General features: G+C 47.4%; 1 protein-coding gene across 5 annotated transcripts in view; it reads right to left on the reverse strand.

Annotated features, from left to right (window-relative positions):
• Nucleotides 1-9203: 9203 nt before the first annotated feature.
• Nucleotides 9204-18661, reverse strand: part of DGKQ (diacylglycerol kinase theta) — a 101107-nt gene continuing 91649 nt past the window's right edge. For 4 of the 5 annotated variants that reach the window (XM_086770276.1, XM_086770277.1, XM_086770279.1 and 1 more), the window contains one exon: nucleotides 9204-16402. In XM_086770276.1, coding sequence (XP_086626402.1) covers nucleotides 16304-16402 — 99 coding nt within the window. In that variant the 3' untranslated portion in view covers nucleotides 9204-16303. Of the gene's footprint in view, nucleotides 16403-18047; nucleotides 18117-18661 lie in introns of those variants that run through there. The other variant, XM_086770278.1, reaches the window with a different exon arrangement.

Below are 18661 nucleotides of genomic sequence, written 5' to 3' on the forward strand. Positions count from 1 at the left end.
AACCCAGACCAAACGAGTTTCACAATGCTGACTTTATGTACCTTGGTAATCAGGTACAGCACCAGTACCAGGTCTGATAGAAAGTTTCTGCTTTGAGGAAGGTCCTCAACACAGCTGTGGGAGCAGCTGCTTCTCCCAGCCCCCTAAGACCACGGTGGCTGTGGGTCATTGAAGTGCACAGCTCTGTCTGTCTGCTTTGCTGATTCTGAGGCGCACTGCGAAAGGAGAGGGGGATCTCCAAGGTCTGTGTCTGCTGCCCAAGCCTTTGCTGAAGTGCCTGCAGGCCTGCATGACCCAGCAGTTACAGGCATGGAAATGGTCACCAGTCCTTCCGAGGATGGCCTGTGGATGAGCTGGGGCCTCACTGACTGTTTTCCCCCTTGTCCCCTTCCTGCTCCAAACAGGTTGTTTGCCACGCTGTTGCTTGCAGCGAGACTGTGCCAATTGCTCAACTGGTGGCCCGGCAGAGGAGTTCCAAGCGGAAAATGGGACGGCAAGTGAACTGCCAGATGAGGCTGAAGAACACATCTCCAGTCACGTTAGCAGGTAAGCCCCAGGCAGGTGTGGAGGGCCAGCATTTGTGAAAGCACTGGGCAGCTGCTGGAGCAGAAGTCTTGGCTTTGAGGCTGTGTCACTAATGACCGTGAGTTGTGTGGTTCTGCTGAAGAGTTCCTGGGAACGGGGAGTGTTGCTGAGAAGGGTGCTTGTGCTTGCAAGCCACGGTCAGTGAGGAAGCCCTTCCCAAGCACTACGTGAGATGTGAATGATCTTGGAAAAAAAGTTCTTGGAGGACGCTTTGCTTCACTTCCACCTGCCTGTGGTTCTGTGGGAAAGGTGGTGGAGATGAGGGTAAAAAGTGTGGCAATGAGCCTGTTCATTCTTTGGGGTGGAGCTTGGCTCCCTGTGGAGTGGCAGGGGTGAGCTGTGCCCTCGCAGTGGGGAGGAGCCGCTGCAGCATCAGCTGTGGCTGTTCCAGCAGCTTCTGTTACGGCTGCGAGTGCCCTGGTGCCACGACGTTGCTGGTGCCCAGGGACTGCTCTGTACGTCTGTGCCTTCTTGCGTCAGCTGTGCAGCAGTGTTTTCCCAGAGCCTGTGGGTCAGCTGTTCCTTGCTGCGGTGCCGCTGTTGCGTGGCCGTCAGCGGGGTATCCCAGGATCAGGCCCAGGCAAGGCTCCGTTGTCAGCTTGGAATGACAGTGGGTCTCGCAGTGTGTTCGTATTCCCTGTTCTTGTCTGCAAGGAAGGGTTTGCTGCTTCTTGTTGTCCTGCAACCACAGTGACGATGTGCCCTCTAGTTGGGAAGCTGAACTGGTGACTCTTATCCCACTCAAACAACAATGACCGTAAATGCACGTTGGTTCAGCGTCTTGCACAGCGATCCCCCTTGGAAGGGTTTGAGCCCACCACAATTGATCTGGTCCAGCCAGCAAGAGAACAGTGAAGTGACTCGAAAGCTAGTTTATCCCAGTGTGGCCCGAAGGCCATTGTGGCCTGTTGCTCTGCAGGTGTTGTTTGGTAACCTCTGCTGTGTGGTGGGAGTTTGGGAGGAGGAGGCTCCCAGAGAGAGAAGAAACAACTGTTTGTGTGGCGGTGCAGGAGGTGGTCAGGGAGGTGAGGGTTAGGCTCCATGTGCTACATCTCTGGGAGCTGCTGCTGCCGTTGTCTGGTAAAGGGCAGCCTGCCCATGGGTTCCAGCTGAGACATGACCAGCTGTGGCACCTCACAGGTGCGTGGCTTTTCCAGGAGTGTAAGGGGAGACAGGTCTCCTGTCTCTTTCCCTGCTGCAGTGTGGTGGTGCAGATTGTGGTTTGTGAGTCCTTGGGTGTGAGCTGCAATGCAGTAGCAAAGAGACCCACGACTATGGCTGAGAGCATCCTTTTTCAACTGTTTTTTGGAAAGTATGGACTCCCTGGAGGAAGTCATGTGCTGTGCTTGAGAAGAGTCTGGGTTGGGCGCTACTCACGGCTACGTCTGCAAACTCTTTAGGAAAGCCCAAAGGAACTTTGCGACAGCCCAGGTCTTTGAGCATGCCAGAGGAAGGCAGCAAGAAACCTGTTCCTCGCCCATCACGAGGCAGAGGAGTGGCGTGTGGAGTGGTGAAACCCACTATGGAGAGCGCCCGGTCTGCCGTACCTCCAGCCGCTGGGAGTGGACCATCTAAGGAAATGCCCATGCAGAGGCACGTCACTGTGGTAAACAGGTCAGTGTGTGCACGTGTGTGTGTGTGTGTGAGCGAGGTGAAATGAAGTGTGGTGGACCCTGGGATGCTGCCATGCCAGCAGTGCATTCTGGCAGACGGGAATCCAGGCTCCTGCCCTTGCAGAAAGCGAAGTTTAAATGTGGGTCGTACCCAGAAGGGAGGTGGGCGACCATTTGCTTTTTTGATGCTGCTGCAGCTACCCTGTGCTCTGGGCCTGCTCCCGTGTCTTGTGGGGAGAAATCTGGCCAAGGGTGTCACACCGAGGGTGTGTGGGCTGTCGCTGTTTCGCAGGCCCAGGAGGGAGCTGTTGTGGCCAGCGCGATAGAAAGCAGGAGGAGGTTTGTGTGTAGGTGATAGGTGATGCTGCGTTTTCAGGGTCGTGGTTGTCTGCAGGTGACTGCTCTTTGCCTCTTGCCTGACTTCTCGGCTGCAGCGTTTGTGGCCCGTCTCAGCCTGCTGGGACCCAGCAGCTGCCCGCCGGTGTTTGGGTGAAGTGAGATGAGGGCTGGAGCTGCCGTTTTGCTGGGTTAGCGGTACATGCTGGTTTTCAGCCCGCGTTGAGCCTCTGTAATCCAGGTGGCTTACCCAACTGCTGCCCCATCGTTTCTCTTTCTGTGTTGTTGTCGGGCGCCCTGGGCCATCAGCTGATGGTGGCGAGAAAGTGTTTGCTGTCCCCTCATTGTGGCAGCGCTAAGTCCGCTGGAGCTGTGATTGTGGTGGTAATCCTCTGCGGGTCACTGGGGTGGGTCAGAAGTCAGCCTTGCATTGAATGGAAATGGCAGCGGTGCGCCGCTTCCACAGGGCATAGCTGTGAGGTGGCACGGAGCAGAGCGACAGCTTAATCCTGCCGTGGTGCCTGCTTTTTCTGGAAGACCCACAGAAAGCAGGCACGTCCTGCCGCGGTCGCCTGCGTGAGTCCCGTGTGCGTCAGGGGTCTGGGTGCCGGCGGGGGAGATGAGGATGCGCTCGGAGCGCTCGTGAGAGCAGCAGCTGCTTCAGCTTTTGCACCTGAGAGCGCAGCGTGCTGAAGGCTGATAGCACGGCCTCGTAACCTCCGTGCTGGCTGCAAAGGGCCCTTTGCTGTGGCAGTGCTCTGCTGGTGGTGCTTTTTGGGAAGTTTCCTGGCAAGCTGGTGCTGGTGGAGGGGGGAGGTAGCCTTGGGGCTGCTGGGTGGATCTGCTGAGGCTTTGCTCTGGGGCAGGGCTCCTCTCAAGGGCAGGAGACTCTCCTGCCTACAGGCAGTTGGGCTGTGGCTGTAGCAGCAGCTGCTTGGATGCGCCCAGGCAGAAATTTGGAAGAGTTAAGGGGCAAGTGGTGATGGCAGCAGGAGCCAGAGTCTGTGAAGCTGAGCTGGGTGAGAGGAGAGCAGCGACAGGAGCAGCGAGGGAGCCGGAGGAGCTGTCAGTGGCAGTGTGAGGAGTGGAGGGTTTGGTGTTAGCGGCCAGGGAAGAGAGACGTGCTACGTGTGGCAGGTGAGGAGAGTGAGGCTGGCGCCTCAGCAGGAGCAAGGAGACCCAAGATAGGCCTCTGCCTGCACCAGAGCTCCTAATGACCTGTGTGGGCTGAGTGAACCCCTGTTCTTCTGCTTCTGAGTGAGCTGGGTGGAGCTGTAACAGAGAAATGTGTCACCAGCTCTGCTCCCTCTTATGTCGAGGAGGCTGCTGTGCAGAGGAGAGAAGGGCCAAGCTGTTCAGCTGTGCAGGAGAGATTTGTTCTGTGGGTCCTTTCATCTCAGGTCTTGCTTGAGCCAAGTCCTCAGGCCATGGAGACCCTCACCTCACCAACTTCCCTGTGCACCTTGGGCCCTGGCCCTCGGGCCTTTAAGGCTTTTGCTCTCCACCTCCCTCCAAGCCAAGGCCCATGGGGTTTGGCCTGGGGTTGTACCATCATTGTCCACCATGTGCCCCTGTGCAGGGTGCCTCGGTTGTGTCCTTCAGCCATGCTGAGCTGTGAATTTCAGGCTCCTACGTGAATAGGAGATTTATGAATTCTGTTGTCGAAGGCAGCCACTAAGGCTGTCCCCGCTCTCAGCACCCCAGGACCTGGCCCTGAGCAGTGCCAGGCTTTGTTCCCCACTGCTGAGTGCTGGGGCTTGGCCCCCATGCTGTGAACCGCCATGACCTCCCTGTGCTGGGTGCTGTGTGCCCTGGCCCCCGCTGGCTGTGCAAGACAACGTCCCCCCCAGCTAGCCCCAGGCCCAGCACCATGGGGCCTGTCCTCCGGGCCATGCCTTGGGCTGCCCTGTGTTGCTATGCAGGCAGGTTTCAGAAAGCCAGGCTCCCTGTGCCAAATTTTCCTCCACAGGGGACTACGTGCCTTGCACCATTCCTCTGTGGGGCCACTGGGGAGAGGTGAGCCATCCCCAGGGCAGAGCTTGCCAATGCTTCCCCAGCATGCATGCCCAGCTCCAGAGGGGAATGGCACTTGCAAAGCAGCACCCCACACTTTCCTGCTGCTCCTCCTGGCAGTGCTGCATGCTGCTCTGGGGGCTGGACCACCTCGCTGCCCAAGACACAGCAAGACCCATTGGTGATACGCTACTCGGCAGCAACAGTCCTCTGTAGGGGCAGGACAAAGTAGGACCCTCTGGGAACATTACTATGGGAAAAGGCTGAGCTTTCTGTCTTTACCAAGGTGCAGCCCTAGCACTCGCTTTCTTCTTGGGGTGAGATCAGAAGAAGCTGGCTAGCCCACACTCTCCACGCTAAAACATGGCATGGCACCACTTGCAGCTTGCAGCACGGGTGGTGGGTGTCTGGGTTCAGCAACGTGTCCTGGTGCAGGGAAGCACCCTATGGTGGGGATGGAGACAGGAACCATGGAGAAGAGTGGAGGAACCATCAAAGAAAGCTCTGGAGAGACTGGGAGAGCAGCCTCAGAAACCTGTGGCCTCAACACTCCACCTTACTGCCCTTTTTTACCTCCCTAAACTTGTGATAATTTCAGAGGAGCATGACTTCAGAAAAAACAGAATAAGTTTTTGGTTTTTTTTTAATCCGTGAACAAAACAGTTAGAGCATAAGTGTATTTACATAACTACAGTACACTATTTCTCTTACAATGATTTTTAACCCGCAGCAATTGCACATCCAGTGGCTGGGCAGGGCTTCCTGAAACCTTTTCCTTGTTCAGTGGAGGGTTTTGCTATCCTCAGTCAGAAAGCAAGAGGGCAGCAACCTCCAGGTTAACAGTGAGTACAGTTACCTAGACTGCAAAATCATAAAGCTGCCCAGCAGCAAATGGTCTTTTTTGATTATAAGAAAGAGTTGCCAGAACTAAGGTCCCAGTTTTAGCAGTGTGATACTTTAATGACACTGCTTCGTTTTATGCCAACACTTGGCATAGAACTTGGCAGACACCTGGGAGGATATTTATAATTAACAGACATTAAAGCAGTTCCCTCTAGCAGGAAGATATAACTGAGATGTTGGACAGGTTTTAGCAGGCTGCAGTTTAAAGTTTATGAGCAGAGCTGCTGACACACCACCATTATAAATTTAAAGAGATGGAAAAAAAAATCCACACAATATTCAATTATAACCCAAATAAACCTAAAAAAACCCCCTGTTAAATGTTTGTAGAGGAGAGCAAAAATGGCAAGCCATTTTGCAGAGCAGTGTCATAGGAGTGATGAGGAGTCCTGGGAAGGGAATGGCTGATAAGGTGTTAGGAGGAAGATGGAAGTTCCAGCAGGAGGCAAAGGGTGGGAAGCTGAAGCGGAAGAGTGCAAAGGAGAAAAAGCATCTCCCTGTTGACTGAAGCAGTCTCCTCATCTGTAATAGGGGTGATGCAGGCTCTTCAGTTCTGGCGTGTCCTAAGTGAGGTCTCTTTCCACTCCTTTGTTGCAGACTCTGCCAGCCCCCTCAGTGTCCAGAAGTTTTGTTCGGACAGGAGATGTTGGGGTGCAGCTGTGGGGACTGTGGCTTATGAGCCTGAGAGTCGCAGGAGACTGTTGTTGCCAGCTCTGCTTCCTGTTTTGTCGAGGAGGCTGCTGCAGCAGGAGAGGATGCTAAGCCATCCTGCCATGACAAAGATGTGGAGCAGGAGCTTGAACGCAAAGTTGTGTAGTGGCCCACGTGACTGGATTAATTTGCTTCAATTTGGCCAGTTTGAAGCAGGACTGGCAAGACCCATGGCTGATGTTGTTGCTGCTGGGACGTTTTGTGCCCCCAGAGCTGCTGTAGTTGTTTGTGCTTTGGGAACTGCAAGAGGGAAAGCCACTTCGAGCCAGGAGGTCCTGACCTCAAAACAGTGTGCAAATGAGCGGAGGTGTGAGCAGCATCTCCAGAAATCCTGGGCTCACACCAGCCTTGCAGGTAGCTGGCACAGACCTGGAGGCACCATTCCATCAGCAGCGCCAGCCCTTGCCTGTGAGAGCGGCTGCTTGTGGTGAATCATCAGTTTGATTCACAGCACAGGTTGGCTGAGGTAAGCCCTGAAGGTGACAAAAGCTTGTCCCTACCCCATTCCCCGTGTGGGGTGAGGTGCTGGTGGTGTGCAGTTTCTCTGGGTGTGTTTTCCCTGCCACACTCTTATTGCAAGGGCCGCATGTTAAGCCAGCAGGCTCCCGGTCAGAGCACTTGTCTAGCTAGACTCTGTGGCTGATCCTTGCAGGCTGTTCTACCTTCTTATTAAACTCTGCCTATAATGGTTTTGTTGTTGTTTTTCCTCTCTCTGTGATCCCCTAGCAGACTTTTAAGCTGGATTTCTTGGGTAAAAGGTGTGAAAGCCAGGTTCTGGATAGACCAAATGGCTCCAGCTTGCCTTCAGTTTAATTTTGCTGTGACTTAATTATTTGTCTGAAAGGTTTTTTTTGGCTTTATCATTCATATTCTCAGACACCAGCTCCCCTTGATGGGAATGTAGCACAGCCGGATTGCAAAGCACAACCCTACATAAGCAGGAAGGGAGGGACTGCTGGAAATTGTCCACTCTGCCTGCAAACCAGATCCTTGCTGTTCTGGCAGCTCAGAGAAGGGCAGGGGTAACATTCACTGGCAGATCATAATCGATACAGGCAGAACATCGTGGCATCTTGAAAGCACCTGAGTTGCTGGATGTGTATTGAACTGTGTAAATATTAATCCTCTACTGAAGCATATGGTTCTTCACCTTGAAATGGCAGATAACTTGACCTGGTACCTTTTTTGCCCACAGGCTGCTTCAGGTTACTCAAACATGGGGTGCAACAGTGCAACCCTCTGGATACCCAAACACCCCCTTGTCCCCCAGAGCCCTCCAACAATGAGGCCCAGCTAGGAAGCTCCTCCACTCGCATGGCTTTCCTTCTTTTCCTCTTTCCTTTTGGCAGTCAAAGTACTCTCATTTAGGCTTGGGGAAAGGTTTTGAGGCCTCCCTGCACACGAATAGGACTGAGCCTTTACACTCACTAAGCAACTTTACAAGAAGCCTCAAATGGCACCTGGACCACAGCGTACATCTATCTGCTGGCTGCCTCCCGTGGGTGGGCTGGGGGTCTCATGCCCACAGCTTTAAGAGGTCTGTCAGGTGTGATGCCAGAGCTTCTAGCAGTGCTCTGCTAAGGAGGAGTATCGTATTTTCATCGCTACCTGCTTCTTCCCAGTTACTGGAGAATTAGATCATACTCCCTCTCTTTTTCAGGAGTGTGTATGAGGATGAATTTTTTGGTCATGTGTCCTAAAAAAATGAAGTTCACCTAACTGACTGCATGCTGTTGTCTCACAAAAGTGTACCACCTGCAGCATTTGAAATGACTTCACCACATTCAGCACCCACAGAGATTTCCCAAGACCTCCAGCTACATGTGTTTTACCCACTGCACAGCCTGGCTGGCTCCTGTAATTGCATATTTGAAATAGGTGCTGGCTTGTAATGTGTAAGAGAAGTCATGCAAAGTGAGGAGCAGTGTGTTTTAGAGTGCCACAACACCACTATGACCCCAAGAAAGAATAAGTGGAAAATGCTACTTCATGTTCCTCAGTTAACAAAGAAAGAGCAATTTTTCTGCCATTTTTAAGGTGAGCTAGTAGGCAAAAAGCCTGGTTAAATCATGAACACTTCAGGTCTGGGTGGTTTGTGGTTTTGGTATTTTTTTTTTCCTCTACATAAAGGTCAATACTTTGTTTTCTTCCCCTCTTTTCCCAGAACTGTAGTCCTGAGCTGAGTTTTTTTTATTATTATTTTTTTTTAAAATGTGGTTGTAGCTGCTTCAGAGCTAGTTGATTTGCAGCCCAGCAAGGAATAATAAAGTTTACCCTGAGATACCAGGGCAAAACCAAGCCCTTCCCTGTTCTGTGATCAACAGTTGAACACAGTGGGGAGAAACAATTGCTCTGTGCCAATTGTGGGGTCCATCAGCCATGAGAGGCAGGCCAGGAGCTTACAGGTCTTGACCTCCCAGGAGGGGTGGGCTGTCCACCCGCAGCGGAGCAGAGTTTCCAGCTGGGCTCTGCTCCCTGGAGAGCCCTTCCTCTTGCCCCAACTGACTCCCCTCCAGGCCAGGGTCCATGGGGTCTGGCCCTTGGGTTGTACAGGCCAGGTCCACCTCTGCTCACCTAAGCCAAGCACAATGGGGCTACGCATGGGCCTGTTCCCCATAGCCTGAAAACACCAGGTCATGTGTTTCTAGAGGACTGCAAACAGGGCAAGCAATTGTACAAAACTACCGTGGAAAGCCTGGATCATCATTAAAGTAACTTATAAAGCAAAAATGCTTGACACATGAAGGATTGTACCAGTTACAGTAAGTGCTACCCACAGAAATAAGGGTTCTAGAAGTGCCTGAATGTTGCAGGGGGTAAAACTTAACATGTAGGTGTCATCCTAGAAACAAAAACATACCAAACAAGACTACTGCAACACATGGTTGCAACACTGCAACCCTCTCATGGAGCATGACTGAATCTCAAACAGGAAGGCTACAGAGTACCTATAAAAGTAACACCCAGCTGGAAAAAAAAGTGTGTTTCTCTCTGCAAAAGTGTATTTCACTATATTCAAAGCATAATTACTCCACAACCATCCAGAGCAGAAGAGATGTATTTTTCACAGACAAATTCTAGTTACAGATCTCTGGAACTTGTAAATAATACTTAGAATACAGAATTTCAAATCAGTGCAAAATGTACAATCAAATTAAACACAAAACACGTATTGCAAAATATATACAGAATTATTTGAAGAACATAACTCAAGGACAAACAGATGTTTAAATATAAGAGAAAAGTCCATCTTTTATAAATTACTTTTTTTTTTTTGACCAATTAGTACACTAGGTATGTTATTTGTAGACAAGTTACCACAGCATAGTGATGTGTCTCATTTGCAAGGCAGACACTGAGAAACAAGTTGCATCATTAAAAGCCTGTTTCCGACCAATCCACAAGTAAACGTGTGATAATGCATTACTGGTTTGAGGCACACAATGTGGAAACAGTTTTCAACCACTTTAATGCTTAAACTTAGGCTTTTTTTTTTTTTTTTTTTTTAGAATTATTAGGCAGGTACACAAAAAATAAGCACTAGACAGTAACTAAACTGTTCAATGGTCAGCTCACTGGGCCAAGATGATTTATTACCAATGTATTAGAACATCCACAAGAAATGCTATAAGACATCTTAGAGTATCTTGATATTAAAATAGCATTCATAAAACTGCTTGAAGTTGGATGATTTAAATAACCAGAGGTGAAAACCACACATACTTAAGCAATACTTAAGCCATACTTTGAGAAGAGTTAAGACGTTGTGGGTGGTTCATACATAGGAGGGACACTAAAATCTACAGTGAATTACAAACTCCGTGATGCTTTGCGTTCAAAGCAGAGATGCTACCTTCCAATAATCAGAACTTGCAGCGTCAAGGTATTTATTACTACTATCTACATCATTGCTAATTAAACTATCCCAAGGATAACTGGCTTTTGGGATGTTCAGAAAGCTGGAGTTATACAGCTATTGCTATGTTACAGATCCCCAGAATTTTGCTTTAAAATAGCAGTGAAGGCCTTATAAGCACCTAAAATTACACAATAAATACTCAGTAATTCTTCAAGCACCTCTTGCTACCCAATTTGGCAAGATCAGCAGCACAAAGAAAGGGATGCCATGGCAAGGCAAGCTGTTTGACATAGGCACGTCGATTTGCGCCTGCCTTCCTTCAGAAAGCAAAAGGACTACTGTGTGGCACACTCTATGGACAGTGAGGACTGCAAGCGCCAAACAGGCACCAGCCTTGTAACATACCTGCCGTTAGGCACAAGGGTGGGCTCTCTGCTTTTTAACCTGCAGTGACTTGTTTGGGGGAAAAGTTCTGCCTTCTACAGCTGATGTTAATATCAGGAGTTGCTGCCAGAGGTGTAATACGGGATACGTACAATATAAACGAAGCCACATCTTCTGAAATCAAGTCATCTCCTAAATAACACACTTGAGCTGTGCACAGTGACACGTTAAATGGATGCATTGCTAGGAGAGCTCAAAGGGATATAACTACACCAGTAACAGTGCCCTTTTAAAAAAATTTGCTTTGGGATACAACTTCAATATCTACACACATTTATTTCAAGACCTCCAACCAACTTTTCAACAACACTGATCTGCTTACAAAACATTCTCATAAATCATCTTCACAAAAAAAATAAAGGCAATCTTCCAGAAAACATGTTCAGTACAACACTTGTATCAATACAAATTCTGTCGTATGAGTCCACGGCAGTAAAGTCCTAATCCGTGCTTAAATCTCTCCAAAGGGACATAACCAGGAATCTAAACCAGAAGGCAACAATTTCATTAATTATCATGGGAAGCAGAAACAATGCTTCCAAAAGACGGAAGGAGTGCACTGTTTCCACCAATATGTATGGGTTTACAATCAATAGTCACTGTCCTGTAAACATTGAAACTGCTGGTCTAACTGCAGTTTAAGATTAGCAGTTTGCATTCATTTCACTGCATTCCATACATACAATGGCTACACTGATAAAAAAAAAAAAAAACATTAAATAGCAAAAGGAATGAAAGCTTTGAGCTGGATCTCTCCTACAAGCCAAGTGTCAAATCAATAAATGTTGACATTATAAATAAAACTTTAACATTACTTTTATGCACTATAAAATCAGTCTAATAAACCTAAATCTTAGAATAGCAGCCAATTTGTTATTGTTTAAAAATATATATGAACTTTCAGTCAGTCAGCTATAAATATATACTGTGTTTGGGGGAAGACACCACCTCTCATTCCCCCAACAGGATTTCAAGGAGAACACAGCATTAGAGATGGATGGACATCAAGGAATGCTGCAGTCAGAGAAGCCCTAAACAGTTGCATTCAACAAACTTGTTTTCATCGTTACCTGAAAGTGCATCTTTGTATCTGTAGAATCATCCCCATATTTACAAAAAAAAAAAGTACAAACATTGCAATTTTGCCACACCTTAAGCCTATCTAACCTGCATTTTCTGTTAAGTGCAAAAAAATATATGAAATGATACATGCACTGGTGAGTGTAAGATCAAAGCCTGAAAATGAGGTGTCGTAGTTCAGCCCCGATTGGGACCAGACTACGCAATGCTGTCACCACGAATTCAAGGTAGTTCAGTAGTTGCTGAGTCTTTGCTGCACAGCTGGTGAGTGGCTGAAGTAGAAGCTGATGTAGAAATCAATGAACAGTCTAAGCCCCATAGCCAGAGTGGGGTTTTAGAGCAGGATCTCCATCGCTCTGCCCTCCACACACATTCACCACCACATACTCCTGCCCTTGTCACCAGTTTCAGTATAAAGGCTGGGCCCAAAGGGCAGCAAGGCAGCCTAGCTGAAGAGGAAAACGCACAGTTACTAGGAGGGTTGTAAGGAAGAGGTATGAGGTGCAGATTGAAAGAGTATCTACTGCCAGGACTCTCAAGTGCACAACTCCAGCGCATCCCCAGTTTCAGTGCTGGAGTATGGACGGGTGGCTATGTAACACAGGGCATACCTGCTCACAAAGTCAGGACATTACAAAATACCTGTGCAGCTAAGTCTGTTGTGTCTTCAACATAAGTCCTTTTTAAGTGTCACAACAGCTGCTCTTATCTTCTCCTCCCACAAAGTGAAGCTTCATTTGATACTGACGCATTTATATGCCAACAGACCGTGCTGCAGACATGCATGCGTAAATGCTCAGCTATTCCAAACAGCTGATACTCAAAACAAGTACATTATTTGGTCTTTAAAGAAATGCAATCTGTACAATACTTGGAAGAGGCTAGCTGTGAAGATTAATGAACAATTGTCTTAACAGTCCATTTAGTTTTGCTCCTTATTTAAATCTCGCAGTGGACTATGCTACTATGCTAGCTTCTTCTAGTTTTAAAAATGCTACAATACCATTGCCATTGACTTTAGACACACACAGACTTGATCAAAATCTAGAAAGAGCAAGAAGAGCTTGAACTGTACACGCACAGAGACTGTACTCTAAACACAGTTGTGCTTTCTCTATATTGCCATCATGTCCTGTTGGAAAGCACATGTCCGTTAGAAATATGTGGTGGGAACCTCAGTGGGACCAGGAAGAAAGCAAGCTCTGCCTCCTGTCCAAAACTGCTGAGAGAAAGATCCAGAAGTGAGTGCTATCAGAATGTTGTAACACAGAAAAAGTTGTACAAGTAGGCACTGTGAAAGGAAATACAATAAGGCCTGTTTTGGAAGGGCGTGTGCATATGTATGTATACATATGTATGTACACACACATACACACATATTCATAAATAAAAAGTTTTGGGCAAAATAGCACTTTCATTTTAAAATCAGTGCAAGGAAAACATCAGCAATTTAAACTATTCAAATCAAGTGTAAAAGCCATGGGGGGTAAGCAGCAAATTTTTCTGAAGTAGCACCTGAATCTCTGGGTTGAGGTTTTGAATTTAGATTCTCCTAATTCAAGACAGAGGTAATGTTTTTACCCATCAAAACAGATTTTAACCAACTGCCCACTTTCTCTTGTCTGCAATAGCAGGGTATTTGAAATGCACCATGATTTTCAGGACCCTTCTCTTCCCCAGTGCTGGCAAAGCCGAGTAGGACACTAGTAAAAGGTCAGGAGCTCGTGCCTCAGCAGCAGAGATGCTAGCTGGTCCTGTCTCTGATGTTGATTAACACCTGTCTTAACAGAACCGAGCCTCTTCCCCAACATGTTTGCTACTGCATTATTTAAATCACTTGGCTGCTTAAACATGTGGGAGTTGGTTTCATACTTTTGTGTTGCCCTGCTACCACAATGCTACCCTGAGGCAGGGTCATACAAGTGTTCCAGGGATGGAAGATCCCCACGGAAGGATATGACAAAGTAAGGTGGTCTCTGATTAAAATACTGTGGCCCAAGAGTTTCATGTTACTTCAGATAACAGATACTGAGCAACAGGGAGAGACAGCCAGGCCCTTAACGAGCCGAGAACGTGAAACACTGTCAGTAGCATGCTGCAGGATGACATATGTCTGGAAAAACAGTAAGACAGGTTTATTCACTTGGTCTGTAGAAGATGGTTAGTACCAGCAAGCTTAAAGTTTATGCATGTTTTCTGTAACAAAAAGTCAATTTTTCCTTTCCATTACTGAGTCAGCAGTTGGAAAGAAGACTATGCATTCCTTCTGCTGCCCTGAGGACACACAACAGTTTCTCTGGCTTTCTGGACAATTACAAGCAGCAATCTATTTCAGATTTCCTCTCTAATTTGTGAGCTTCATCCTAAGAGGGCATACCCTGAAATACAACACTTTACCCTTCATACTTGTAATGCTGGTACCTGGCTGGATGCCAGAGGAGCTCCAGCTGATCCTTCATGGCCAGGTTCTGAAGCAGAGACAACCTTGTGTTGAATCTTCCTCAGACAAGGATTTTACCTCTACTCTCCACACTATCTCCTTCATAGCGTAAGTCTAGTTTGCATGTTAAATAAAAAGATAAGTTGTAGTCCACATGGTGGTACCTGAAGAACATCCCGGAAATTAAATGAACAATTTAAACAACTGATAACCAGCTCCACTGAAAACAGGAGTCGGTCCTCCAAATGCTTCTCAACCTGAACACTAAGAACAGAAACAATCACTGCATGGGAAGGAGAGGCTGCAGGCGGCTGACATTTTTGCATGGCTGTTTTGTCTCTGCTTGTAGCTTTAGCTGTATCACTCTGTTGCTATAGATGACTGTCTTGCAGCACCCACATTCACACCCTTGTCTACACTGTGACTGGGAAGCAGAAAGCACAGGTAATGATCAGATGTTACCGTTGCTGGCACAGCGGTCACAGTACACACTGATCAACAAGACCCAGTAAGAACTGCCTCAGCACATAACTGGCTCCAACACAAAACAGCTTTGCATATTTCAAAGTTACACTGAAGTCCCCTGAAGCAGCTGGAGATGTTTTTCTAAACACACCAGCCAGAGGAACGCTCCCAAAGCTGCCATGTGAGTGATGAATTTGTGCCATCCATAGCAGAATTTGTTATTACCATGCAATAGAGTGGGCAAGTAAGCCCACTGGTTAGCTAAGTGGGCTCTGGCCAACAGGACTTAAGCAGCTCCAGGCAGCAGATGCATACAAGTGGCAAAACCATGCAGACCCCCTGCATCACAACTGGCTCAGAGGGCCCCTTGGGGATAGTGCTGACCTGAAGTGAAACATTCAGTCGCTAGATAACCATGGTGAGATGAGACCAGCAGAGTGGTGAGCGAAGACCAACACAACCACAGCCATGGACAGCAGATATATGTAGTGTATGACAGGACCAGAATGTCTGCTCTAGCGCCAGTCTCTAGCAGGAAGCTGTAAAAGAAGTACTGGATCGCCACATCTTCAGAACACAGGTAAGCACAGAGAGGTGATTTTGCAGGAGATCTGACAGAGGAACAGCCTCTGAAGAGCACACACTCATCCAAGTGAGAAAAGACAGTCACTGTCTTTGGGTCCACACCTGATAACACCAGCCACCAAGAACTTGAGAAGGTTTATCGGGTAAGTGAGTCCTCATGATGGCTGTTGCCTACAGAATGCTACACGCGCCCTACAGGCTTCAATACCTCGTAAGGCTCCTTAGCGAAGCTACCCTGTACCTCACTTCAGCTCTAACGTATGACTGTGCTAATTTACTGAAGTCAATACTAAATGGTACTTCTTTTACCTAATTAGTGACAATTCTTTTAGTCTTTGAGCTTGCTGTTAAATAACAGTCCAACTGTGACAAATTAATGAAAATGAAACAGCACAAGTAAAGACAAGAACAAAAGTCTGGAGTCAAAAATCATTATTTCAATGACAGAAAATAATCGGTATATTGTAATACTGCCTCAGGTATTCTTGTTTCTTTTTTACATTCAAGTGGTAGCTGCTGAAATTAAAATGCCTTTTAGAACGGGCTTTGGCTGAATAATATAGGAGAAACTAAGCTGCAGCTGAAAACTTTCTCTGCAAGCTGTATCCCCTTCACTCATACTGTCCAAATACTGTTGAAGTAAACTCTCTGAAATATTTTGACTCAACTGTTCTAGTACTTTCTCTCTTCCCAGTGCACAGGGCTCCTTTTATAGAAATCATCTCTCCTGTGTTTTGTATTTTTCTCTTTACGGTAGTACTGTTTCAACTGTGCTATTTGGACTGATCCACGGAGTTCTCAGCAGCTCATGTCTTTGCCTTTTTTTGGCTGGGAGGCTACTGTGAGTATTAATTTAAAAGAATACATTTTCATTTATGGAACAGTGCACCAAAAACTACCTATGGAATTATTTTCTTTAAGAAAAAGCTAAGAGGAGGGGGAGGAGTCTTTGTGAAGGTAGATGCAGAAATCTCAGCATCTTGGAATCTCTGTTTGGCCCCACTTTCATATACGTGAAAAACTCAGAAATGGCTTATGGGAAAAGCAACCCAAAGTAAACATTTTAGATGAGACAAGTAGTACATAATAGTTATTTGTAACAATGAGGCACTATCTCTGAAAAATTAAGTAGAACCCAGTACTATCAAAATGTAATGAAAGGCACGCTCATAAGCAACCCTCTTCACCAGTTGCCTGCGCTTGGTTTTACTGAACCATCTCAGTATCTACAGTAGGTGTGCTGCATCCCTTCTGAGCACAGCTCTCCACTTAGCGTCCTCCTTCAGAGACTGACATGCTATCCACTCTCGTCTCTCTCAGGCTTCCAGTTTTTTTCTGTTTCTGCTTGGATTTTTTCAACATATGGACCTAAAATGGAAAGTTTTAAAAGAAAGTGTGTAAGCGTTAAAATATCTGTTGTCACCTGTAAGTAGATCTAAGGCAACTACCTAATAAACAAGTAAATGTTGGAACCACAACAGAAAAACATTTAAATACAAAACTATCTGAAGCACGTATCCTTATAAAGCTATAGGATTAACTTCTTTTTTTTTTACATAAACATATATACACGTATGTATATGTATACAGATGTCAGGATACGTATGTGTGTGCATATTTATTCATGTACACACACATACATACACATATATACAGATAACACTATTTGTTACTAACCTGATAGAAAGATAGACTTATTTCTCACTGGAAGGACAAGTTAGGTTTGTTCTCTATCCGTTTATCTTTTTTCCCCCCTTTCTCTTAGGAAAAGAACAATGTTTAACATATTCCAAAATGTTTGAGGTGTGACCCTCTTGTTCACCCATTTTTTGTCTGTGCTGTTCTGGTAGGGCTACGTATTCTCCAGGACTGCTCATAGCAACAAATTTCTGTGCATTAAAAAAGCATCCTTAAGGTAGCAGACAAATGTGAAGACTAGCGTGCACCAGAGTCAACTACTGCAAAATGTTTTTTTCACATTTTCAATATCAGTAGAGAAGTTAAATTCTTAGGCAGCTGATGCTCTTTTCCTTCTACATATATGTTGAGATATCAAGGAAAATCAGACACTGATTACTCCGGAGTCTCTTTTTCTCAGACTCTCCTCCTCCATTATTCAGTTTTGTCCTTTGCTGCCTGCTGACAGGCCTTCCCTTCTCTAGCACTGCCAGCAGACAGCTTCCTACCTCGCACACTGCAGTGCTGCCACGGCCCTCAAATTGTGATCTGCTTCAGCACAAGTGTCGTAGTTCAGCCCCGATTGGGACCAGACTACGTAGTCTCTCTCTCACTTCCCCCACCCTCCCAGGGGGAGATGATATAAGAAAAATGGCTCAAGGTTTGAGATAAGGACGGGGAGAAAATCCTTAAAGTCATCGTTATGGGCAAAACAGACTTGATGTGGGGAAAACTATTCATTTATTACTAAAAACAGCAGGATAATGAGACAGAGAACAAGATAAACTACCCCCACCTCTCCCTCTTCCCAAGCTTAACATTATCTCTACCTCCTTCCCCCCACCCCAAGCAGCACAGGGGGGAAGAGGGAATGGGGGTTGCGGTCAGTTCATCACACGTTTTACGCCGCTGCGTCATTGTCGAGGGAAGAACTCCTCACATTCCTTCCCTGCTCCAGCGTGAGGTCCCTCCCATGGGCCACAGTCCTTCGTGAAACTGCTCCGGCGTGGGTCATCTCTTCCACGGAGTGCAGTCTCTCCAGAACGGCTGCCCCAGCACAGGCCCTCCATGGGCCACAGCCGCCTTCAGGCCTCCACCTCCCCCGATGTGGGGTCCTTCACGGGCTCCAAGTTGATCTCTCCTCCTGTGTGGGCCTCCATGGGCTGCAGGGGGACAACCTGCTCCACCATGGTCGCCACCACAGGCTGCAGGGGAATCTTGGCCAGGAGCCGCATTACTCCTCCCCCTCCTTCTTCACTGACCTTGGCGTCTGCAGCTCTTTCTCTCACAAGAAAAGTTCTTCACAACAGGCTGGCAGATGCCTCTCAATCTCTTCACATCATCCAGCTCATCTTCCCTCCACTTCTTGCAGCCGGGCCAGGCTGAGTCGGGCCCAGTCGGCCGCCTGGCGAGAGGCCAGAGGGTGAGGCCTGCAAGGCCCACAAGGCCTGCGCCTCCCCCTCTGCACCTCTGCTCCCGCTCAGCTTCTTCACATCTTCTCTTCTATTTTTTTTTTTTTTCCTGTTTTCCCCTTCTTAAATACGTTATCGCAGAGGCATTATCACGGAACATTCTGCTACCAATTGGCTCGGCCTTGGCCAGCAGCGAGTCCGCCCTAGGCCTGGCTGAGTCCACTGAACAAAGGGGAGCGACTTCTAGCAGTTTCCTACAGAAGCTGCCACCTTAGGCCCCCCCTCACTAACAAAACCAGAACAACAAGCAGCACTGCCTGGATATCTCAATATAGGGGAAAAAGTTAAGTCACTAGGTTGAAGCTTAGGAACTATTTTTGTAAACACAAGCATCATCTGAGCCATTGGAGAGGGCTCTCTGTAGAAAGAGCTATGTATTTATCCAACAGTTACCACACGATACCACCTAGCTTATTCTGATGCTTAACAGCATCAGAACACAACAGACAAGGAAGATAATATGATAATGTCCACTTGA

The sequence above is a fragment of the Chlamydotis macqueenii genome, chromosome Z (genome assembly GCF_036417535.1).
Source record: "Chlamydotis macqueenii isolate bChlMac1 chromosome Z, bChlMac1.mat, whole genome shotgun sequence".
In the NCBI taxonomy this organism is placed as follows: Eukaryota; Metazoa; Chordata; class Aves; order Otidiformes; family Otididae; genus Chlamydotis; species Chlamydotis macqueenii.